This window comes from Ambystoma mexicanum, chromosome 11, assembly GCF_040938575.1.
Source record: "Ambystoma mexicanum isolate Mex_15411 chromosome 11, UKY_AmexF1_1, whole genome shotgun sequence".
In the NCBI taxonomy this organism is placed as follows: Eukaryota; Metazoa; Chordata; class Amphibia; order Caudata; family Ambystomatidae; genus Ambystoma; species Ambystoma mexicanum.
The window spans coordinates 1,462,995,047-1,463,021,122 of NC_090934.1; the positions used below are offsets into that span (position 1 = coordinate 1,462,995,047).

The following is a 26,076-nucleotide window of genomic DNA, read 5'->3' on the forward strand; positions in this document are numbered from 1 at the left end:
AATGGCAATAGGTCTTCAATATTAACCAAACACATGACTAGACTAATATGCTAGACCCACAAAATGGGTTAGAGAGCAAGGAATAGCATATGCCATAGACACTAGAAAATACATGCTGTAACAGGACAGAACTTAAGATTTCACTGTAATCAAAAAGACTCTCCCACTAACAAAGTGCGGCTATTCAGTCTTCCAATAGTATTACATTACGCATGACACAATCTTGTGACTGATTGCTGGAAGCTTGGTGCCCTATTTTGATGGGTCTGTAATTCACAAACAGTTGCTTGGATTTTCCTTTATATTTCTTCCGTTGTAGATAAAACTTTTACGCTTTAATGATTGGTTATATCGTGGGAGCAGTCGCTATAAGAAGTCATTGTTTGGAGGATGGCTTGAGGTTCACTCCATTAGCCTGACAGGAGTTGGCTGATGTGGATGGCAATTTCCTTCACAAACAACTGGAGGTTCATAGGTGCCTAGTGGACAGAACATCATGTGTTTCGGTGAACATTAATACAATTACAAAAAACAAGAGTGGTGCTGTTTATCGGTAGCATCATGGGTAATGCAGAAAAGCAGAGGGATGATTATCCTGAAATTTGAACTGCACTCTGTAATTTTACCATAGGTCAGAAGAGGTAGACCAAGCAGAAAGGATTAGAATAAGCAGGCAGGCAAGCAGGGCAAGGATACAAAGAAATATACTGCAAGAGAGAATAAGGGGGCAGCCTCAATGGCTCAAGGACCAATTCATAAGTTTTATGACGCACTGGATTGCCCCATATGACTACTTCCAGTCAACAAGCTACCTTTTCCAAAAACCGGTTCCCATCATCTTAGAATGAATTTAGCTGGGTGACTGGCATCAACGGAGCTCAACACCCTGGCATTCAGTAAGAGTACACCCGGCAAGACGATTTGCAGCACAGTTCAGAGAACCTACTGCTAGAAAGTTTAGACACATGGAGCTAAGAACCTAACTAGAGCTAACAAAATGAAGATATGTGACAGATTGACTTAGAAAGAACTGAATGTTCAGTGATATCCCAAATAGTGTGTGTTTGGGAAATACATCTCTGACATTAAAACAACAGTATTAAGGGATTGGCATTTACTGCAATCTTGTGATGAATTTCAACTTAAACCACTCTTCACTTTTAGAAGAGCTAGACATATTCAAGACTTTCTAGTTCATTCACAAATCAAAGAACTGGTGGGAAAATCTCAAATTTGGGGCTGCCTTAGATCATGATAATTAGCAACGTGGAACATGTGTTGCAAGCAAATTTACATAAAAAGCCAGGCAGTCTTTGTTATGCCAGTTCTATGCTGCGTCCATGTTCCAAATTGTACTTTGGATTATCAACATGCCTGGTTAGCAAAAATAGGTTTTGGCAGGTTAGAGAGGTGATCGCAAATCCAATCAAGAATATGAATTTGGAAATTCTACAACATCACAACGTGCAAAAGTAGATCCTTAAAACAAGATCTCACAGAGAAGGGTTCAATGATCGGACTGAATTGTCCTTATTACTGAAGTAATTGAAAAGCGTGATGAGGGGCCTTTCTTCATTCGAACCCGAAATCCTTTAGTTGCTAAGAAAATAGGATATCCATCAGATTCCTGTAAATGTAACTCCAAGCTAAGTATCTACATATCTGCATGCAGCATTGATATCACAAATCTTGTATCTTTTCAAATACAAAGTGTAACTAGATGTTTATTAATATGCCTCTTTCATTAATAAGATTAGGAAATAATACACATTTGATTCTGTCGAAGGACATCGGACTTTATTTTCAGATCGCTACACTGGCTTTGTACATCATGCAAACACTGTGCCTCCTTACAATACTGCAGGTAAACAGCACCACCATTTAAAGTAGAACTGTTTTTATAAGTCATGAATGAGGACTAAAGCTCTTCCAGCGTCCGATTGTGGATTCATGTGATCCAGCATTCTGTATGTTGTGAAATGTTGCTTACCCTCTAAATCACATTATGTTTGCCAACAAAAAACAATGCATGGGAAGGGATGCAGTTTAAATTAGAGACCTCCTTCATAAGGAAAGAGATAAATAAGTACTTGTAACATCCTTATTTTATACCAGCATTGCATGTCTACTACTCATGATTGTTTGTGTCCATATCTTTGAGTATTTTTGTTTCTAAAATGTATAGATGAGCTCTAAATGCAAATGTGTTGGTAATCATCATATTCAGCATATTAACCCTTTGTTTTTGTACTGTGCAATATAATTTTTCAAGTGGCCATTTTCAATCATCAGAATGGTAAGGTGTAACCATTATTGTTTTTCAGCTGGCACCCGGCTTTTTCTTACAAAGGTTTTGGTGCCTATAGTTATGTTGCTCATCTTTCTCAGTATATTATCACGCCACCCCGTGGAAAATCTTGGTGACAGCTACATGCCGCCTTCTGGAGCCTGGTGCCGTTCCATGTTGCATAGTGGAGCACAATATCAGAGTCCTGATTGATTTTTCACTGCGCTGCTTCCGAGATATCGGTTTTCTCCTCCAATTACATTTCTTGTTGGCATATAGGAGTGTATTTTCACAAACAAAACTTAAGCTTTGAATTTCAATTTGCAGAACATGTGCCTTTTAATAGAAGGTGGTGGGAATGGTCCTTTGTCTCTCATTGGTCTCAAGAATTAATATCCAGGTCATACTTTATTTCTCATTTCTATTATTTATTTCTATATGGGGGATTTATTCTCCCGTATTGTATATATGCTCTTGCTTATTTAGCATTGAATGCTCGTTTTTAGCCGGTTATTTCGATTTTTACAACTAAGATGGAAGTTGTTTCTAGATCAAAAATGTATTCCCCCTGATGAAGACCAGCTACATTTAATATGTCGGTGACTTGGGGGAGCTAAGAAAACATGTGTAACCAGTAGCTGCTTAATAAATTTGTAATATGGAGATACTTAAGGGAGCTAGGAAAATAATTTGCTAATCACTAGTTGTCCAAGAAATATGTAAAGAGTATAATTTAGTCTGATATATTATTGGAGCATTGCGTATGAGTGTGCGTAAGGAGTATTAGTGTGATGAGAATGATTTGGATGGATATTACCGTTTGATTTTTCTTTTTAGTGCTGTTCGTGTGTGGGAATATTTGAAATATTTTATTTTATTTATAAAGTGCAAAAAACCAGGCCCAAGGGCAACCGGGCGCATACTCTTAAACATGTTACAAAAAGCAGTAGTTACAGTGAGTTACAAAAATATACAGCATATATACATGTACCGAAGGGTACCATTAACAGCGTATAATACAGGGACAGAGCAGAGAGAAAATGTATATTCATTCCTGTACCCCATATGGAGTCTGGACTGTGTCAAGGTCTCATGAGTCTTGGGAGAGCAGCCATGTTTTAGCATTGTTCTTGAAGGAGTGGAATGATGGTTCAATTCTGATAGGTGTGGGCAAGGTGTCCCAGAGTTTGGAGGCCAGGACGGGGAAGCTCACCCCATCAGCTTTCTGGAGTTTGCATCTAGGCACGATGAGGCTGTGAGTTTGGGCTGCTCTGGTAGGTCGAGTGGAGGTGTGGCGTGAGAAGCGAGCGGACAGGTAAGGTGGGGCGTTGTTGCTCAGACATTTGTGAGTCAAAGCTAGGGTTTTCAGAGCAATTCTCTGTTTTACCGGGAGCCAGCGTAAGTCCGATCAGATGGAGGAGATATGAGAGCGTCTCGGGATGTTAAAGGCTGCCCTTAAAGGCATTATTTTGTACAGTTTGCAATTTATTAAGGTTAGACTGACTGGTCCCTAGGTAGAGAGCACTACAGTAGTCGATTTTGGCCATAACAAGAGTTCTGGCGAGTGTGATACAGTTGGTGGAATTTAGGAAGGGTCTACAGGCAGTGTTAAGTTTGCAGGCATAGGCCGGAGCTGACCTAACTGCATTTATTTGTCTGTTCAGAGAAAGTGAGGAGTCAAGATAGACCCCTAGCGTCTTAGTATCTTTGGAGACTTTAAGGTCATTGCAGTCAATAATGAAGGACTTGTAGGTTTGGTCTAGTTTGTTGAGCCGATGATTTGATCCTAAAAGTAATAGCTCAGTCTTATCATCGTTAAGGCAAAGTTTGTGCTGTGCCATCCAGGCCTGGATGACTGAGTAAACATCGTTAAGGGCTTTGGTGTCAGCTGTGTAGTCTCCTGTGATCGGGATGAGTATCTGGGTGTCGTCTGCGTAGTTAGTGTAGGAGACACCCAGATAGTCAAGCACATCGAAGAGGGGCTTGGTGAATATGTTATACAACGTAGGGGATACACACGAGCCTTGAGGAACGCCACAGTGAATAGGGGAGGGAACCGCTGATGCCAGCGGTGAGAAGACCCTGATGGATCTATTGCTCAGGAATGAGTGGATCCAGGCATTGGCAGAGTCGGAGAAGTGGGCTGCGGATTTGAGATGCTGGCAGAGTATTTGATGGTTAACCAGATCAAAAGCCGCAAAGAGATCGAGGAGAAGGAGAAGAGCTAGCTTCCCATTGTCCTTCAGTGACTCCATCTGAGTTTTCAAGTTGATCAGAGCTGACTCCGTGCCATGTTTAGGGCAGAACCCCGATTGTCTTAAGCCCAGGAGATTGTTTAGTTCGAGGTAATCCTGAATCTGCAGGTAGGCTGTGTGGTCCAGGATCTTGAGCAGGAATGGGACTGTAGTGATAGGTCTGAAGTTAGTTGGGATATTAGGGTCAAGGGAGGGTTTTTTGAGGAGTGGGATAACCCATGCATCCTTTAGGTTGTTGGGGACAATACCTGTCTTGAAAGAAGCATTTATGAATGCTCTAATGAACGGGGCTAGCTCATGAGATGCTTCCTTGATAATAGGTGCTGGGCAGGGGTCGCCTTGGCAATTGGAAGGTTTTAAATTGTTTAGGATGTTTTCTATTTCGAGAGTAGTGATTGGGGAGAAGGAGAAAGGTTTATGCGGATAGGTTAAATGTGTATTAAGTGTAGGTGTGGTCGGTGGTTGGTCAAGCTGTAGGGATTTCTGTTTGTCCCCGATTTTAGATTGGAGGGTAGCAATTTTACCCAGGAGTGCTGACTGAATATTGGTGTACCAAGTGTTGTCTTTGGAGCAAGAGTCAGGGGGGGCTGCAGGTGTCTCGAGTTCCTTAAGGATATTAAAGAGTTCCTTAGTATTGGACTGGGCTGACATAATGCGGTTATTATAAGAATCTTTTTTTGCCTGGACTACAGCTTCTTTATAGTTAAGGGTGGCTATCAGAAGACTGTCTTTGTGGGTGTCGGAGTGGTGACTTCTCCAGCGTGACTCTGCTTTGCGTTTCTCTTTGCGTAACACTCTAAGCTGGGGAGTAAACCACGAGTTCAGGTGTGCTCGTTGTTTGGGTTTCCTCAGTTTGAGCGGGGCGATAGAGTTGATTGCTGCAAGCAGTGACTGGTTATACATGTCGGCTAGGTTGGTGGGGTCTGAGCAAGTGTCAGGAGCGTTATTTAGTGTGGGAAGGATAAGGGGGAGTAGTTTTTCTGTCGTAATGTTCTTTTTATTTCTAGTGAGGGTGGCTGGGGCGACCAAAGGCCTGGGTGGTGGGGCTGCTCCGATGCTGAAAGTGATGACATGGTGGTCAGACCACAAGCAAGGGGCGTTGGAGATTACGCTAATATTGCAATTGGTGTCACTAAGCCAGTCAAGGGACCGCCCTTTAATGTGGGTGGGTTCCTGTATGTGGTGAGTGAAACCTAAATCTGTAAAGGTATTAGCTAGGTCGAGGGCCGCAGGATCATTAGGGTCTTGGTGTCCTAGATTGAGGTTGCCAAGAATGATGGTTTGGGAGTTGGATTTAGCATTGTTGAGTACTAACGTAGAGATATCATCCACAAAAGATGTGGGTGGACCAGGGGGTCTGTATATTAGGTGGATGGTAGCCGTTTGGTTAGCTGAGAGTCTGAGCTTGACAGAGAGTAACTCTGCAGTTTCCACCTTAGTGCTTGGGATGGTTCTAAGTCCTAATGAGTTTCTAGCGATGAAAGCAATTCCTCCACCTCTCGAGGTGCGATCACATCTGATGATGGAGTAATCAGTCGGGATGGCCAATGAGAGTGCCGGGCCGGAAGCCGCGTGCAGCCAGGTCTCGGAGATGTCGAAGTCGAGTTCCTGAGTTTTGACAAGATCAGCAATGTCCAGAGTGTGCGCAGCTAGGGATCTTGCGTTAATCAGGGCAGCTTTAATTAAACCAACGTTGCTTGATGAAGCTGTGATGGTTTGAGGGTGATGGGGCTTGGGTGAGGTGGCGGGCTGTGCGTATGAGTTTTGAGGTATGGGCTCAGGTACATGGGGTGTCCCTTCTTACCCATAAATCTAGATCCTAATCTTAGGTTTCTAAGAGTGATAGGACATGGTTGGTTGGGTGAGGGTTTTTTGGCGAAATGGTCGAGCCATAGGGCCGGATCGTTGAGGTAGATGTTGTGGTATTGAGGTGCAGTACTTTGGTAGGTATCAGGAGATCTGTGAGAGGTGGCCATGGATGAGGTGTGCAAGGAGCTAGGTGCAGCTAAATTGGGAGGTGGTAGGTGTGACGACCTGGTAATTGACCACACTGAGAGTAGTACTTGTAATGAGGAAAGCAGTCACCTTAGGGAGGACCAGCGTGGTAGCATGTTACCGAGATTAGAGAGGAAGGGCCGCCGGGTCTGTCAGGCAGTTATAGGTAAGCATTACAGGCACCATTTGGCTAGGCAGTGCGTGCTCTGTGCGAGCAATGCAGGCTAATGAGTTTAAGACAGGTTAAGTCTACTTATTCAGAGTCAAGCAATGGGGTGCATCAGATCAGGGTACACCGGCAAAGCAAATACCAAAGCTTGCATATACATTAGTATGTTAGGCAGGGAACAATGCAGAATGCAAGAAGCATGATCTAATTGTAACGGTGCAACAATTCAGGCAGACAAGACATTCTAGTGTTGGCAGCAAGTATTGGCAGATCAGGTAAATGTCAAGTTGAAAGGCACAGCAGAGTAAGGCAGGTACCCTGGAGTTGGCTTAGATCATGTGGACATGTCTTATGCGGAGCGGTGCAACATATGCAGGCATAGATCAAGGTGTGGCGCAGCATATTTGGGAATACACAATGAGCGTATCAGGCAGGCAGAGTAGCATATATCATGGAGCTAACAAGTGGGTCCACGTTGCGGTTCTGAGCAAGAGCTCAATCATTTCAAAAGCGAGCATGGGGTTGGCAGCATAGCAATTTCAAGGCAAGCGCAGGCGAACAAAGCCGCAAATGAAAGCGGTGCCGTGGTCATGCAATGGGAAGGTATGGGCTGGGCGGCAATGAGAACAGACATAGGCAATGCAAGCAAATAAGGCACTGAAATGGTGCGATCACTTGGTGGTAAGCAACCGCAAATAGGTAGCGACTAGGGGCTCAAATATGCAGTCGGCTCAGTTGATTAAAGTCAGGATGCTCGTAATAGATGTGCAGACTTAGTACAGAGGTGTGCATGGAGCACGTTGCTACAGCTCGTCAAGTGGCGTATGTGATTATATTAGCATAGTAAAGGCATTATCAACATCAGGATAGATAGTATGTCAGCTAGTTCAACAGGCAAGATAAATGCTTGTAGGGCAGTAGGCACAGAGCGGACAACTTATATAGCTATACTAGGTAGCAAGCTCGTGGGAATAAGCATAGCATTCGGAAGCGCTGAAATAGTTGATAATGTTACTAGTCTTACTTTCAGGATGATGAGAGCGCTAGTCCATAGATTCACGAGGAGGAGAGTCAGCTGTGTAACCACAAGCAGGGATTAGTGCGAGGTGAAAAAGGGCATAGTGTCCAGGCGAACGGCGAGTAAGGCTGAGGACAGGAGTCAGCTTTGTTTCACTGGGCCTTGGTGAGAGTGGGCCGGCTTCGCCTGCCGGCTCCCGATAGGTAGCTGAAGAAGGGTCACCAGCCAATCAGGACTCACCAGCATCTGCTGGGTGGATTAGGCAGTGGATGCCTCAAATGGGTAGCGGGCGGCCATCTTTGAGTGTGCTGGGCTCCACATGGTGAGCAATGGTGGAAGCATGCACACGGTCGCAATTTCAGAAACATGATTTTTTCTAAAACCTTTTAAAATGTGTTGATGTTTTTTCTTGTTGCCTTGATTTTTCAATGTTTGTACTGAAAAGGCAATTGTGTTAAAAAGGTATGCAAACAAGTGCTTCTGTTTGCAGTAAGTGTGGGATTTCCTTTGATAAAATAATATTGACACAGCATATCCTTCCAAACGAGATGCTTGTGAAGACACAAGGGACATGAAACGGCTGCTGAAGATTTACGTTCTTCTATGGTAACTAGCTCCTGTGTTGCTGCAGAGTTGACTTAGGGGTGGCTGTCACCAATCTATCAGTTGAAACTGAGGATTTAAAACTGGTAGTAAGGGCACCCAGTGAAAACACCTCTCTGTGGTTAATGCGGACGTGGTCTCTGTTGTTTCGAGGCCCCCCTGACTTGCGAATGCCACAAACCTCAGATGTACTCCCAACCTCCAGCGAAGGTTAACATCCCCTGCATGCTCTTTAGGTTTCGAGATCACCAATATACTGATCCTTCCAGTCCCAGATGTGTTGCCTCTCAAATATCCAGTCCCCCTCAAGCAACTCAATCGCTCCTTTGAGGGACGGCGTAGGGGCCTTTTAAAGGAATGTCTCAGGGCCACTCCCCGCCCCCCACCCTCCATGTTGCCAGTCGGCAGTCTTATAACACACCACTATACTCATGTCGACATTTTGTTTCTGGGGCTTAAAAGCTGCGTTTTCTCTTCCTGTGGGATATACTAAAGCGTTATCTCCTCATTGCCTTCCAACACTGGTTCTTCCACATCAGCCACTTGCTGACAAAGAAGGGTTTCAAGCTCTTCAGTGGGCATTTAATGTTTAGGCTAGCTGCCTCGTTATAATCGAAAGCTATTAACCTCATCTTTGTCACAACTGTTGTGTATGCATCCCACGGATGCCTCCGACTATTTTCAATCTAGGCAGGAGGGGCTCAACCCTCCTGTTCAAAGGGCCCTCACACATCTTCATCTGAGCCTTGCTCCTAAAGACGTTTGCTGCCTTCCCTTTGATGTTACTTGCAACTGTCTTCCACGGAATACTTGCTTGACTGAAAAAAGGGAATTACAATTCGGAAAGTGTGGTAAGGCAAGTCTACAATCATTAGCCTTTGGAGAGGAATAGAAGAAATGCGCTGGATTTCAGTAGACAGCATATGTCCTCACCTGGCGTCTCGACTCGCTGATAATGATACGGATTCACACAGACTTCATCTTTCTTCATGTTGAAGGCATACTCGCAGAGCTCCACCGCCCGCAGCTCGTGGTGGCTATGAAGGTCTGGCCATCGCCAGAGCCGGCAGTAGATGACATGGGGCAGGCCTTTGCGGTGGGACACCTGGAGCCTGCCGTCCAGTGACCTAGTAAATACAAAATGGAGGTTCGCAATTCATCATCAGTGATGTCCAGGCCTACAAAAGGGTTCCGAACGCACAATCCTAGCATTGCAACTTACTTTTGGTCCGTCATGCTATTGAATTTTGTATTTATTAAACACGAAGGCATGCACTTCCATTAGAACACGAGCACACGGGCATTAACAGTGCGCAGAGCAATTCCTTTGCAGGGGGATTACAAGGAGAAAAAGTGATAATTGAGAACGTCGTGAACAGGTAGTGGAGGGTGAAGACACTAAAGGGGGGGCATGAACTGGATCACTGAGGGACATCAAAACGTTATACATTTTATTCAAACAGTAATATCTTAAATAAGAAAGGGTGCTCGTCTGATTTATGAGAGAGGTGATAAAAAGATGACGTTTGCTCTTATCCTAATGGCGACTCAGAAATTCTCTCTCATTGACGCACATTACCGACTAATGGGAGCTGCTGCCACCTTACATTAGGAACAGAAACAGTTTGTAAAGTTTGTGCATCCAATACTGTGGATGTCCCCTCCAGGACTCCAGGCCCTTCCCCTTCCATACAGAGCCCATCAGGGCTCCCATCCATGTAGCAGTTCCTGGATGAGGTGCTGACTCCGGAATAACAGCAAATCCAGCAGAGCACGGCCCACTCTAGGACCAGCCACTCAAGCCGGGGAACATATACAATTGTATTTTATTTATTTAGTTATTTGTAGTGCGCACCAAACCCGAAGGCATCTAGGCGCTGGTTACAGAAAGCGCCGTTATAAGTTTGACTTGGAGCAGTAACAATGTTAGTACAGGTACAATTGGGCAATGAAGTCCAACGCAGCAGAAAGATCTAGCACACCAACATGAACACCACCAGCATCAGAAATGGGGAGCAGCTTGTCTAAGTCTTCCCCATTCTTCTCACCCCAAAAGACCGGCGTAATATGCAATGGTTTACAAGCCACAAAGAAAATACACTTAACACCATATGCCAAAAAAATACATGGACAATTCAAAAAAGCATTGCAACCATTAAACTTGTCGGACCTGCCAAAAACGACAATCTGTATGAAGCAAACTTCATTAGATGTATAAAATAAGATCACTGGCGTCGCTGCAACCACCTGCCCTACTTGCACAAAAGAAAGAAATGCACATGAATACATTCTCTGATGAGTCTAAAAATGAATTCATTACGACAGACACCATTTCATATAAATGTGAACTTTCCACCAGTGTGACTGTTCACCAAGGTCATCGTTGAAGTGTATTGTGATAGCAGATATTTTAGTTTACACATGAACTATGTACAATGGTATTTTTGATATTATTTTGTTGTGTTAGCCTGTCTCTGTATTGATCTATTCAGGATTTATCCTGTATGCTATCTGTGATTAATGTTTCAAACACATGCTTTGCAAAATAGTTTGCTTTGATGGTACACAACATGTGTATATTTCACACTGTAATTTAACTTGAATAACTTGTTTTGCTTAGCCCGATGGGTATTTTAGATTCCCTGCTGATGTACTGAATTTGACATATTCCCATTGTGTGCAGTCCGTGCATGATGGAGCCATTTCTCCTGGTTCAGCAATGTAACGAGATATAAAGTAAGGACTCTAATACAGTGTATTGCTATACATTAAATGCTATTTTTAAGAGTATAATAAGATCAGTAGGTTCTTAAAGCTGCCCACAGATCCGGATTGGCCCTCTATTGCCTAGTGGAGCTGGTTGTGGCTGTAGAAGGCCATCAGCTGAAAGATGTCTTAGCCAACCAATGCTCATAAAACTGGCAAATTCAGGCACCGTAGTCACAACATCCATCACATGCGACTCCCATCTTGGACTAAATAGTCAGACCACCTTTCAAACTTCGATCCCCAGAAATGACCAATGCTCTTGTCCTTTGATTCTTTTAAACTCTGCCCATGTTTACTCATTGTAATCATTTGTGCAATATAAAAAGATCTTCGAAGATCGTTCAGTAAAGTGCTTAATATACAATACAGTAGTGACAGACTACCCAGCCACAACCAACACCTATTCTTAGACTGCATTCGTGGGACTGCAGTCCTAGATTTATAAGCGGCAATTCAGGAGCACTGTTTGTTGGTGGGCAAGCCTTTCCAGAATGGACTGAGGCATGTTGCCTTGTATGGGAACTGGCTTTGGACGTAGAATGTATTCAACATCCCGACCTTGTACTTTTACCTATTTTGATCCCTCTTAGGCAATGAAGGGTCCCAAGTTGAATCAGGAAAGTTAGGAAATACAGAGCCTGCACATGTGAAGATAGGTCCCCACCTGGATGACCAATGGTGTATTTATTTTACGACCCTGCTGAACTTGATTTCAATGCCTTCTCTTGGTGCCTGCACAGGAATACATGCAGTAACATGGACTTTGTAAGAAGAAAGATTGCGAGCCTTAGAGCGTCAATAACCTCACCATCTATTCTTTACTCAAAGTCAAGTGTCTGAACCTCTGCATTCACTTTGATGTTAGGCCATTTCAGGGCAATAGATAATGTGGACAAGGCGAGCATAGCAGTGGCTAGTCAATGAGGGATTGGATCCATACAGCATTTTCCGAACTTGATGACATTACTGCAGGGGCAGGATAGAGGAGCAGGGTGCCAAGTAGGCAAAGGTGGCCAGGAGGAGGGCCATTGTCCCAGCAACACATTGATGCAGCGAGGATTCAATGATACCCTTGCATAATCACTGCCACTTAGCAGGTGGCCATTTTGCATTGAAGAATATAAAAAAGACAAAATGTGGAGTACTGATGTTTCTTCAAACTAGTTCCTAGGCCTCCCCCTTTCAGCATCCTGGAATGGCTGCTTATTTTACACCTCGTTTTATTTTCCACTCTGCCAATCCGTTTAAAAATCAGCATCACACATTTCAATCAGTGTGCTTTAATTGTAGGCCATTTAAGATCATAACAGTGTGCCTAAAACATAAAGCGAGCACTGGCCGAGCGATTCAACGCTATCTCACATGGCTTACCCCTGGCTTCATCTATGCTGCCAATGTTCTGGTGAAGATGGGTGCCGCCCTGTGGCTATGCTACAGAGCAGCAATAGGCCTGCTGGGGATGGTAGTGTTTGCATTGGTGGAAAGCCACATAGCACGTCGACCAATATTACAAATGTCGATAATGACGACTGCATGAACACATTTGCCAAGTGGCAAGATGTCGCCATGTTGGACTTATTCTATTGAAAGGTCAGGTCGTTTCAGGTGTGAAGAAGCAATGGATTCGCCAGCGTGCCCTGCACAGGTTTTTGGGTTAACTATAGAACTTGCCCGAAGGTTCCTTTGGGACTTTTCTTTGGTGGTTCAGGTCTGGAAATATGTTCGCCTAGTCAGGCACACCCTGAACTAGAGCGTAAAGCCTTTCATTATATTCCACAGATCTGGGCAAGTCTGCTAAAGCAGTACTTTTGTTGGTGAATATATTTTCCATGCAACACGCCCCACCCATGGCCCAAACGAGAGCATTAAAAGAGCAGCATATTTAAATGTTGACTTTAGTCATGCAAACATGCATGTTGTGGCTTGCAAAATATAATGTCTTATGTGGAAGGACAGCATTTGCAGTAAACATGCAGCAACAAATACAAATCAGTATGCTGAGAAAACTGAGGGAGCGTTAAGTTACTATGTACGTCGGGTCTCTGACTTCACTCTGACTGACCTCATGGTCGCTGGTTCGACTCCCAAGAACACCAGTCTTTCATCTTTCTGAGATTGATAAAATGAGCACCAATGAGTGGGGCAACACATTTTGGTTCTTCGTCTATACCACCACTATAATCCCATGGGGGTGAATATGCAATCTAAAAAGTCTCGCCCAAAGTAAAGATGCAGCCTTTTTAAGGATTTCTATGGAAAACCACAGTGATCTGTCCGGCCAATGAAGGTTTCCAAGCTCGAATATTAAAATTGACGGATGAGGAAGGAAAAGACGTTCCAGATCATGTAGTGTTAAAAATGAAAGTTCCTCTTTTGCCCTCCAGAATGAGTCTCCATCCAGAAGTATGTGTTCCTCCTGCTTCCCGTCGCCCTATGCGCCATTCCCTGGACTGAGGACTGGATGTTCCTCCTGCTTCCCGTCGCCCTATGCGCCATTCCCTGGACTGAGGACTGGATGTTCCTCCTGCTTCCTGTCGCCCTATGCGCCATTCCCTGGACTGAGGACTGGATGTTCCTCTGCTTCCCGTCTCCCTATGAACCATTCCCTAGACTGAGGACTGGATGTTCCTCCTGCTTCCCGTTGCCCTATGCACCATTCCCTGGACGGAGGACTGGATGTTCCTCCTGCTTCCAGTCGCCCTATGAGCCATTCCCTGGACTGAGGACCGAATGTTCCGCCGGCTTCCCGTCGCCCTATGTGCCATTCCCTGGACTGAGGACCGAATGTTCCTCTTGCTTCCCGTCACCCTATGCGCCATTCCCTGTAGTGAGGACTGGATGTTCCTCCTGCTTCCCATCACCATATGCGCCATTCCCTGGACTGAGGACTGGATGTTCCTCATGCTTTCTGTCGCCCTATGCGCCATTCCCTGGACTGAGGACTGGATGTTCCTCCTGCTTTCTGTCGCCCTATGCGCCATTCCCTGGACTGCGGACTGGATGTTCCTCCTGCTTCCTGTCGCCCTATGCACCATCCCTTGGACTGGATGTTCCTCTGGCTTTCCGTCGCCCTATGTGCCATTCCCTGGACTGAGGCCTGGATTTTGCTCTTGCTTCCCGTCACCCTATGCGCCATTCCCTGGACTGAGGACTGGATGTTCCTCTGCTTCCTGTCTCCCTATGAACCATTCCATAGACTGAGGACTGGATGTTCCTCCTGCTTCCCGTTGCCCTATGCACCATTCCCTGGACGGAAGACTGGATGTTCCTCCTGCTTACAGTCGCCCTATGCGCCATTCCCTGGACTGAGGAACGAATGTTCCGCCGGCTTCCCGTCGCCCTATGTGCCATTCCCTGGACTGAGGACCGAATGTTCCTCTTGCTTCCCATCGCCCTATGCGCCATCCCCTGTAGTGAGGACTGGATGTCCCTCCTGATTCCCATCACCATATGCGCCATTCCCTGGACTGAGGACTGGATGTTCCTCCTGCTTCCTGTCATCCTATGCGCCATTCCCTGGACTGAGGACTGGATGTTCCTCTTGCTTCCTGTCGCCCTATGCACCATCCCTTGGACTGGATGTTCCTCCGGCTTCCCGTCGCCCTATGTGCCATTCCCTGAACTGAGGCCTGGATGTTCCTCTTGCTTCCTGTCACCCTATGCGCCATTCCCTGGACTGAGGACTGGATGTTCCTCCTGCTACCCGTCTCCCTAAGCGCCATTTCCTGGACTAAGGACTGAATGTTCCTCCTGCTTCCCGTCGTCCTATGCGCCATTCCCTGGACTGAGGACTGAATGTTCCTCCTGCTTCCCGTCACCCTATGCGCCATTCCCTGGACTGAGGACTGAATGTTCCTCCTGCTTCCCATCGCCCTATGCGCCATTCCCTGGATTGAGGACTGGATGTTCCTTCTGCTTCCCGTCACCCAATGCGCCATTCCCTGGACTGAGGACTGGATGTTCCTCCTGCTTCCTGTCATCCTCTGAGCCATTCCCTGGACTGACGATTGGATGTTCCTCTTGCTTCCAGTCGCCCTATGCGCCATTCCCTGGACTGAGGACTGGATGTTCTTCCTGCTTCCCGTTGTCCTGTGAGCCATTCCCTGGACTGAGAATTGGATGTTCCTCCTGCTTCCCGTCGTCCTGTGAGCCATTCCCTGGACTGAGGATTGGATGTTCCTCCTGCTTCCAGTCGCCCTATGCGCCATTCCCTGGACTGAGGATTGGATGTTCCTCCTGCTTCCAGTCGCCCTATGCGCCATTCCCTGGACTGAGGACGGGATGTTCCTCCTGCTTCCAGTCGCTCTATGCGCCATTCCCTGGACTGAGGACGGGATGTTCCTCCTGCTTCCAGTCGCTCTATGCGCCATTCCCTGGACTGAGGACGGGATGTTCCTCCTGCTTCCAGTCGCCCTATGCGCCATTCCCTGGACTGAGGACGGGATGTTCCTCCTGCTTCCAGTCGCCCTATGCGCCATTCCCTGGACTGAGGACGGGATGTTCCTCCTGCTTCCAGTCGCTCTATGCGCCATTCCCTGGACTGAGGATGGGATGTTCCTCCTGCTTCGTGCCATTCCCTGGACTGAGGATTGGATGTTCCTCCTGCTTCCCGTCGTCCTCTGAGCCATCCCCTGGACTGAGGACTGGACGTAGAATGTGAATCCAGCAGAAGATAATTTACAGGAACAACAGCGTGCTTTGGGCACTAACTGGCAAACATTGCTCCATGCAGGAGCACTGCATGGTTTCTGTATGGTTCTTTACTTAGCATTTCAAATCCAGGTGTCCCTGTGGAAGCACATTGCATGGTTGTATATTGCGCTATACATCATCTCTCATCTAGTCATCCCCAAGAAAGCACACTGCACTGTTTGATATTGTGCCATTCGTTGTTTCTCACATCAAGGGAGACTGAGGTAATGGCATTGCATTGTTCCATATTGTACTCTATTGTGACTGACATCTAGGCATCCCTAAGAAAGCACACTGCACTGTCTGTTATTGCACCATACGTTGTCTCTCACATCGGGGGAGACCGTGGAAAGGGCATTGCACTGTTCCACATTGTATTGTAGATGCGCAATTGTCAACCTTGTTCCATCGCAGAGTACCTGTGATGGTATACGATTGCGTAGTAGCATAATTACAGCACCTCCAATTCTCTAAGGGTTAGACGCTTCTCCAGGCAGAGATTGGGGGGTAAATCTCTTTCTTCTGCAGGTGCCTCCTTCTGGAATGGCCTCCCTGGCCCTCTCAAACTTGAGCCGGACCTCCTGAAGTTCTAGAAGCACATAAAAAATGTCCACTTCTCCTCTGCTTTCTCTACCCCTCCCCTGCTGACCGACCCAACCTACCGGAATGCTGTACAGACTGGTTGCTTGGCTACCCTCCGAGTCTCACTGGATATCAGGCTCTTTCTTGATCAGCCACCCTTGCACTGCCTCCAGGCCTACCATGCACTTAGGGGCTGTAACTGGAACCCTACAGTCCCTTGTTCTCCTTGCACTAGCCAGTGCCCCGCTGCAAGGGCAGCACTTACTCAGAGCATTCCCTGCCCTGCGTTCCCCTCCCCTCTCCCTTCTTCTCCCCCTCCCTTTCCCTGGCACTTCTCATTATCGCACTATCTGAATGACACAAGGCCTTGTAAAATCATTTGTCTTGTCCTCCTTCTGTCTTCCCACCCTTGTCTGGTCACGCCCAGAAACACTTGTGTACAGGAGCATTATAAATGACTTCTCATATACCTAATTTCAGTTTTAGCTTGTGAGGATGCATCCATCCTACAGCGTTTTGCTCTTTAGAGACTGCAACGTTGAGCTGGTAATTTCCTGTACATTGACACTGGAACCACCGTGCCCTGTGTGAAGTTAAGTGGAGGTGAAAAGAAGTAACTTGAAATTATTCAGAATGTTTGCGATAGCGGATAGGGGAAGGTGAAGGTGACCGGGTAGAACCGTGCTCATTCTGTTTGTTAAAATGGTAGCTGTTGTTGAAGTGGAAGGGCAGACAGAGGTGCACTAAGCCATTTGCACAACGGAGAGCTACCCAACACTGATTAATTGAATCAGCTGAGTACAGAAACATATCTAAGCGTTTTTTATATATATATATCTAACTAAAAAAGATCTTGCATTCAATTATTTGACTTTTTGCATGATTGTTTTAATGAGAAAATAACCAATGGCAGCACATTATTTATGAGAGTTTTACTGATTCGATCCTGTTAAGAATGGCTAACCTTTCAGTTTACTAAACTTAAATTATTTGTGTTGGGCAAAGTGTTTTGGATGGCTACTATTGGACATCTGATGTTATAAGCAGTACATAAGCAGAATGGATACACTGCTTTGGAAAGATTTTATGTAGAGACATTTTGTTGGCAGAAATTGATGCACTAGTGTCTGTCATCATAGTGTTGCAATTCCAGAGACCATTCACTGGATTGCTACATTTCCAGCACAATTGAACGTGTGCGCTTCATGCCCGACACATCGAGACACTAGGCCAGGACTTCTCATCAACCGCACTCATCCATCTTCTCCCTGTGGCTCCTAGTTGGGTCTTTCAATAAAAAATCAAATTACACCGCAAGAAATTATCATTTCACATATTTCGTTTTTTAAGTCAGAATTGTTTGGGTGGTTAAGATGCCCAACACTGTCAAAAGTCTCCGAATTTTCAAACTTCTTCCCACTTCAGTCAGCATGTGACACTTCCGGCTTGTCCTTATTGTATCCAGTGTCAGAGCCACCTCCTTTTTTGCCTTTCCAGGGCATGTTCCCCTCCTTGTTCATGGGCTCCGTTCTTTCTTTCTCTCTCTGATCTCTTCGGTTGTGCTTTCTTTCTCCCCGTTTAGAGGGTCTCTGATATTTCCTTGGGGACTTTTCCTTTCTCCTGGCCTAGGATCTTGCCCCTTTCTTCTATGGTCTTTCTGGGACCACGGCATCTGCTAGTATGTAGGTGATTATCTCAGGCTCTTCTTCCTGAGGATAAGGTGCACCACTCACCATTTTCTGCACTGGGCTGAAGATTGCCTTCTTCTCTTTATTCAACTCACTGCCACCTCTATGCTCCTTGGTCATCGTCTCCTCCTTGCCTATCCTCCCGATCTAAACATCTCCTATTCTTGTTTCCATCTTTATTGGCTTGCTTCTCCTCCACTTAGCCGCTCCCTCTGCTGTATGGGTCTCACATTCTGCCCCAGTTTCCACTTTCGGGTCTATGATTGACCACTTCCCTCCACTCTCCCCTTGTTGGCGCCATCTCCATGACACAGGCCTTTCCTCCGGTTCCAGATCTTATAGGCGTCTCCCTCACACATCTCTGGCTGGGACCCCCTTTACTCCATGGCATTGGCCTCCTTTTCTGACTCTTTACAGTCTGCCGGACCATCAACTCTCCAGGTGGTAAAGTCAGTCTTATCTTCGGCTCTCCAGGACTTGCATACTGTCTGTCTGTCTGTCCCTCCTTCTGAGGGTCACGACTTCCTCTATGCTTCCAGTCATTTCTTTGTTCACCTCCACTTTTCCAGCAACACCTCTGTGACTCACCAGATATTGACCTCAAAACTCCCTTTCGTTGCTGCGCTAGGAGCAGGCTCTTACATAGGGCTTGGCATGCACATTATCCCACTGGTTGGCAGGAGGCGCCTGTTGAATTCCCCAACCTACCCATCCTACATGTGAACCGCTAGGCGTGGGGGTTGATCTGGCTGCTACCCTACATGCCTCCCAGAGGCTGGACGAGGTGGCATCTACTCACAGCGAGACATGCTATTACTCCATCAGCTATTATCAGGGAAAAAGGGCTCTGTGAACTACAGGTCCAAGAATACCTGGGAACCCTTAGAAACAGTCGTGGCATCAGAAGCTATACTCAAGTGATTCATATCAAAGCTGCAAACCCGCTGTGTTCACAGGAAACCGAGTAAACATTCTAGCATGTAACATGTAATTAAGCTGAAAGAAGGCGGATGCACAAAGGCAGGTGCTCCGGTAGTCATCTCAATATGCCAGTGAGGCAGAAAAGAAGCAGAACAACGCGGCCTCGAATCTGTTGCTGAACAAGTTTCCAAGATGGCACCGAGCTCCGCGCTCCCAGTTACCTCCTCACAGAAATTAGCAGCTGCCAAACCTTTCATGTATTTACTTAATCAGACAGAAACAGGAATGACAACATAGAGCGCAACAAAGATTTAGAGAATAGTCAATAAGATCCACAGTGTCAATCTAGAACGGGGTGCAATTTATTGGGAGGCCGAAGGAGAGACGAGCCCCTTTTGAAGCATAAAAGGGGGTAAGGAAATGTAGAAAGGGATAGGATACTGAAGGGGCAGACATACCTGATCATGCGCCCAGAATAGAAGGGAAGAAACCTGGCAGAGAAAAACACCATAGAGCTCTCAACTGGCAGAAGGCTGTGAACCTCTATGAAAGACTTCAAGACTGGAAGCTGCCCACACGTGGGAACCCTGGAATAGAAGTATAAGCAGAGTCTTGAGACCTACTCTTTGTCTAGAGGGTATGGAGGACCAAGAACCTAGGCCATTCACAAGCGTCCACAGAGTAAGAAGGGATAGCGACTAGCCCATGGCAGGAAAGAATTGCATTATTGTCTGCCTGACAAGGACCCTGATAAGTGGTGGAAATGCTCATCACATTAAGCTGAACCGAACTACGGTTCATCTGGTACATGTTAGAACCTGAGAATCTAAACCATGGTCCAGATGGGGCCTGGAGAGGGAAGGTCCAAAAAGAGACTTGCCAAATAATCACACACCACAACAAGGTCCAGGAGGGACTTGTGGATAGGCTAAAGTGGAGTAAGGTCCAGGACGGAAACACTGAAAACCTTTCGGCAAACTCATTTCTAGAGAGGACCGGGTAGAGGGCTGCAGCATTGCCATGACCCAGACAAGGAGCCTGGGCAGAACTTAGATATTAGAGGAATCGGACAAGAACCTCTAAGAAATTGAGATGCAGAGAGGATCCATTAAAAAGCCTGGAAGAGCAAAGATCTCGGGGATGGGCCAGAACAGAGCTAAGTTCCAAGAAATGGCCTGTCACAAGCTAGAAGTCGCATTAAGGTTAAGGGATTGTCAGCAGAAATTCCAGGCCAAATCAAAGCCAGAACCAGTGAAAAGACTGCTGAAACAAGCCCAGGAAAAGTCTTGAAAAACATTGTTGAAAGAAAAGAATTCTCCAGATGAAACCAGACTGATAACAGCTATAGGAGCCTAAAACAAGGGAGCTTTTGCTACTGCTGGTGTAATACAGTTTTTACGAATAAGATTAGGTTTTGTGAAATTTTGTTTGATCCGAATATTGGAACTTTTCCGTTATTCGAAAAGGCCAGCCAGCCAGCCAGCTCTGTACTTACTAAGAATATGCATTTGCACATTTGGTTGGCTATCTTTTGAAAAATACTTCTTTAATTATAAATTACGGTTTCTCGGAAGAGCTAAGAACTTAAAGATAGGAGAAACCAAAAAAGGACCCTCACCTAGAGCATTCAATTTACATTATCTATTTTCACACACCAATTATCAGTGTGTGACATCAGTTTTGGTTGTACCATTAACCCAACCATACCCTCTAATATGGTTGCCAGACATTTGGTCGAAAAAAATTGGTCGACCAGACAAATGGTCGAACCAATTTGGTCGAAAACCAAATGGTCGAAATTTTTCTTTTTTTTTATTTTAACCCTTTTTTTTTTTTGGGGGGGGTCCCCCCGCCAACCCCCTTTTTTTCTATAAAAACCCCTTTTTTAACTAAACGAAAACCCGAAAAATAAATATATAAATAAAAAAAAAATTCGACCATTTGGTTTTCGACCAAATTGCAGTCGACCAGTTTTTTTTCGACGAGTTGACTGGACACCCTCTATAATATAACCATGAATAAAGATCTCTGTAAACTGAAGTGTTGTGGCACGTGTCTAACTGCTTGGTCTACAACAGGAGCGGGGCGCTCGGGTGCTTCCTCTGAGAATGCCCAGTCTCTGTGGTGCCCTGTAGTCCTCAGTCCATGGGGTAAGTCTTCATATGGGCCAGCTGACATTCTGAATGAATGCCCTTTGAAGGAAGACTAACTTTAAGGTAGCACCTGCTCTTTTATATGTCATATGCTGGAGGCCCCCTGACCAGAAGAGTTTCCTTTTGTTGTTTTCTGTACCCAGCAGATCAGTGTGCATTCAGCATTCCTATGACAGGCTTTAAAACTATTTTCCCTAACTTACACATGCACCAGCGGTATTCCCAGTTCATTTCAAGTTGGGGGTGGGGGTGGGGATTGGAGATCCTCTCTCATTTGCGCCTGCACCTGTAGCAAAGACATCAGGTTTCGTCTCTCCACATTTCTCCTTGATTTGGGAAAGGGATGGGGTATTTTCTGGGCCTGCTGCGCCAGTGCTGCAAAGAGGTGTCCTTCTGCCCATCCCTCCAGGAGTTAAATGGGAGAAGGGTAAGTCTAAGATGACTTTTCTCTTCCGGGTGTGAGAAGCACCTATGTGGGCTGCTTATGTGTTCCCTGTGGTATTTCTGTCCACGAATCGGTAACTGCGTTTCCCTGCGAAAGGTGTATTTTGTCACAGTGCAAAAAGCGGCCGCATGGTAATGAGTTCCATACCGTTTTTGCGCATGTCGGCTGGATGTCGCATACATTTTACTCTCTTGCAAAGGAGAAAAGTCATTTTTACTCTCTTGAAATCAAATAGGGAGTAAAATACTCCCACCTCAAAATCTTATCAGGAGCACTGACAGGAACGGCAGGGGACAATGATGCATTGGGTGTACACACAGTCCAAAGATACTGCCCTGTGATTAGCTAAAGAAGGGCAACGGTAAAAATGGCATCATAATCATGCATAGTGGGAAATCCCTGGGTAAGGCTGGACCAGGTAAACCTCGATCTGAAACACATGGCCAGTACGACAGGGATCTGCAAGCGGAGGGTGGGGCTTAAGCTACCCATTATGAGAAAAACTAAATAACAAGGTGATGTAATCACAGGGCGGTCAGCTAAACAAGCCGTCCAGTACGGTGGGGAAAAATGGCTCTGTATTAGTGTGCCATTCATATAACCGTTGATGCCCATCGGCAGGCGGCTGTGGTAGAGGAACACTGGAAGGAGTGGCATTCCAAGGAGAACCAATCAGACTAAGTTCTCGAGCTCTGGGGAGGTGGCCAGCCTCCAAAGTATCTACCACAGACTTCACGAAGGTCCGCATCCAACAGGTATCATGTGAATGTCCCCCTTCCCACCAGCTGCAGGGTGTCTCATGTTCCGTTCTTAATGGTGCTGACCAATGGCAGTGTATTAAAGATCTGGCGGTCAGCACAAATGTTACTTCAGTAATAAGTGGTTCCGGGATGGTTTGTGAATAAATGTGGTACCACATGGGAAGGTATTGTAATGGGAAACTGTTAGGTTTAATTACGCATCACTAATCAACGTAAACTTCGAGGAGGTGATGTCCACGAACCAATGAAATCCCTGAGAAACATAGAAAAAGAGAATTCTCCAACTTGCAAGTGTTTCGATGGATTTTACGACCATTGTATTTCTTGGTATAAACTACTGTTTGTATTCCATTCAGATGTCAGCCTTTTGATCAGAGCCTATACACTGTTCTGTTTGATTTGTGCTCACCCAGCTGAAATAAACAGCGTTGCTTCTTGCCCGGTTTTTTCTCTACTTTTTCAGTACGTGGTTTTTATTATGGTCTAATTTGTGGACCCCCGACTACAGAAGAACAAGTTACTTCTTACCTTGTAACGCTCTTTCGACGGGATGTTCCTCCGACGTATTCCTCATCTTAGATATCTCCTTCCAGCTCTGCTGGCCTCGGAAAATTTTTCTCTCTCTAGAGGGCGCTGCGCGTCGACGTCCTTCGAGTCGATGTCCCTCGACAGCCGCCGTATCGACGCCGACATCATCCTGGCTATAAAGGCCGCGCACAGCGCCCGTTGCTCTGTTCCGTTTTGTAGCCCACAAATATGCTTTCTGGACTAAACTAATCACCCTGAAGGAGCGTAAGCTGCAACAACAAGGGAAGTAGAACTGCGGGGATGGATGGGAGGGTCGGTGAGGAATACGTCGGAGGAACATCCTGTCGAAAGAACGTTACAAGGTAAGAAGTAACTTGTTCTTCGAAGGGATTGTGTCCTCCGACGTATTCCTCATCTTAGATATGCTCCCATAGCAGTATTCTATTATTGGAGGAGGGAGTACTGACTTCATGCTGTCTTCTATTGGTGAATAGAGTGCAGTACAGCCCTTCCAAACCTAGTCTCTTGACTGCAGGAGGAATCCAAATTGTAAAATCGTGTAAAGGTATGGACAGACGACCATGTAGCGGCCGCACAGATGTCTTTAACCGGCACACGTCTTGAGGGCCGATGAAGCTGCAATACCTCTGGTCGAATGAGCCCTAAGGTTTTGAGGGGGCTCTTTTCCTGCCAATTTATAACATTCCAGAATGGCTAGGATGATCCATCGGGAAATGGTCTGCTTAGTTATTGGTAACCCCAGCTTGTGACCTGTGTAACCTACAAACAGCTGGTCTGCCTGTCTTATCCTGGCTAGTCTACTGATGTAAAAACTTAAAGCCCTTCTAGGGTCTAGCCTGTGTAACCTCTCTTCCTCTTTCCCCGGGTGAGGAGGAGGATAGAAAGATGGTAGGGTAATCTTCTGAGTGATATGGAATTCAGAAACCACCTTTGGGAGGAAATTAGGCTTCACTTGCAGGACAACTTTGTCTTTGTGAAAGATAGTGTGAGGGGGTTTACAAGAAAGAGCTTGTAATTCGCTCACCCTTCTAGCAGATGTAATTGCTATTAATAAAACAGTTTTAAGGGTAAGGAATCTTAACAAGAATGGAGTGGTTCGAAAGGTGTGCCGATCAGGAAAGTTAGGACTTTTATCCCATAGGGGAACTTGGAATGGTCTTGGGGGATAAACATTGGTTAACCCCTTAAGAAATTGTATTACTTGAAATAGGATGGTTCTTCCGCAGTGCGCTTAAAGATGGATAGCGCTGCGAGATAGCCCTTAATGGTGCCAACTTGAAGGCCTAAATTTGCCAAATATAGTAGGAAGGACAAAACCATTGGTGTACCACATGAAAAAGGGTCGATATTCTGTTCTCTACACCAGCTGCAAAATCTGTTCCAACGGCAGCGGTATAAAGACTTTGTTGCTGGCCTCCTTGCCGAAAGCAACACCTCCATAACATCATCAGGGAGGTCCCAATCTTTGTAACTCAGCCTTTCAGAAGCCAAGCGTGAAGGTTGAGGGTTTTGATGTCTGGATGGAAAACCTGACCTCCCTTCTGTGAGAGTAGGTTCTCTCTGAGTAGAAGTCGAATTGGAGGGCAGATGGACAAGTCTAGAAGGTCCGAGTACCACGTTCTCCTGCCCAATCCAGGGCAATTAGGATCATGGTTCTCCGGAATCTTCTCAACCTCCTGATCATTTGAGGAATGACAGGGACCGGTGGGAACGCGTACAGAAGCGGAAACTCCCAGTCCACTATGAACGCGTCTCCCAGAGCTCCTCTCGGGGGAAATTCCCTTGAGCAGAACAGGTCGCATTTCCTGTTGAGACTGGTGGCGAACAGATCTACCTGAGGGGTTCCCCAAAGGGCGAAGACCTCTTGAAGGACTTCCTGAGCTAGCTCCCACTCGTGGGAGACTGTGCTCTGCCTGCTCAGAGCGTCCGCTGTCAAGTTCTTCTCTCCGGCTAGGTGAACTGCCGATAGAGAGATTCCTTCTTGGATTGCCCAAAACCAGAGCTGCATCGCCTCTCTGCACAGGGGTAGTGATCCTACGCCTCCTCTTTTGTTGAGGTAATGCATAGCCACCGTGTTGTCCGTCATTATCAGGACGTTCTTCCCTTGTACAGCTGGCAGGAACGCCTTCAGCGCAAGTCTGATGGCTCTTAGCTCTAACAGGTTGATATGTAGTCTGGACTCCGATGGAGACCAACGACCGCTGATGGTCAAGTCGTTGGCGAGGGCTCCCCACCCCGTGAGTGAGGCATCCGTGACTACTGTTATCTCCGGCCAGGGTTGCCAAAACTGTTCTCCTTTCAGAATGTTCTCCTGACAGGCCCACCACTGAAGGTCTCGAGCTACTCTGTCGGGAACCTGAAGAAGATCTGTCATTCTCCCCGAGATTTGTGACCACTGAGTCCTCAGTGCCCACTGGAGGGATCTCATTCTCAGGTGAGCCTCTGGCACTAGGAAAATGCAGGATGCCATGAGGCCTAGCAACCTCAAAAAGTTGAAGGCTGGGAGACGTTGGGCATGTTGGAACTTGGTAACCATCTGTAGAATATCTTGAGCCCTCACCTTTGGTGGCGAGGCTTTTCCCAGGGAAGTGTCCAGGATCGCTCCTATGAACTGGAGTCTCTGCGATGGTATCATTTGTGACTTCTTTAAATTGAGGGAGAAGCCCAGTCTGTGAAGGGAGTGGCACACGTGATTTAGCTGGATCTGAGCTTGTTCCGAAGAAACAGCCCTGATCAACCAATCGTCCAGCTAGGGGTAGACGTGAATCCCTTCCCTCCTTAGACTTGCCGCCAATACCGACATTAACTTGGTGAAGATCCTCGGGGCGGAGTTCAGCCCAAATGGCAGCACTCGAAATTGATAGTGAGAGTTGCCAATTGCAAACCTCGGGTATTTCCTGTGCTTGAGATGGATAGGCACATGGAAATAAGCGTCCTGAAGGTCCAGAGATACCAACCAGTCCTGGAACTGAAGGGCCTGGAGGATCTGAGAAAGAGTGACCATCTTGAATTTGTCTTTCCTGAGGAATTTGTTCAATTCTCGCAAGTCCAAGATGGGTTTCAGTCCTCCGTCTTTCTTCGGAATGAGAAAGTAAGGGGAGTACCAGCCCTTGTTCCTCTCCGCTACAGGTACCGGTTCTATGGCACCTTTCTCTAGCAGGTCTAAAATTTCCTGCAAGAGGAGCGGAT

At 46.1% G+C, this 26,076-nt stretch overlaps 1 protein-coding gene across 1 annotated transcript in view; it reads right to left on the reverse strand.

Annotated features, from left to right (window-relative positions):
* The window catches only part of SMAD3 (SMAD family member 3), a 503,489-nt gene that overhangs the window by 202,297 nt on the left and 275,116 nt on the right, over window positions 1–26,076 (reverse strand). Inside the window, exon 2 of the mRNA XM_069625135.1 lies at window positions 9,261–9,454. Within this exon, the coding sequence (XP_069481236.1) occupies window positions 9,261–9,454 (194 nt within the window). The remainder of the gene's footprint in view (window positions 1–9,260; window positions 9,455–26,076) is intronic.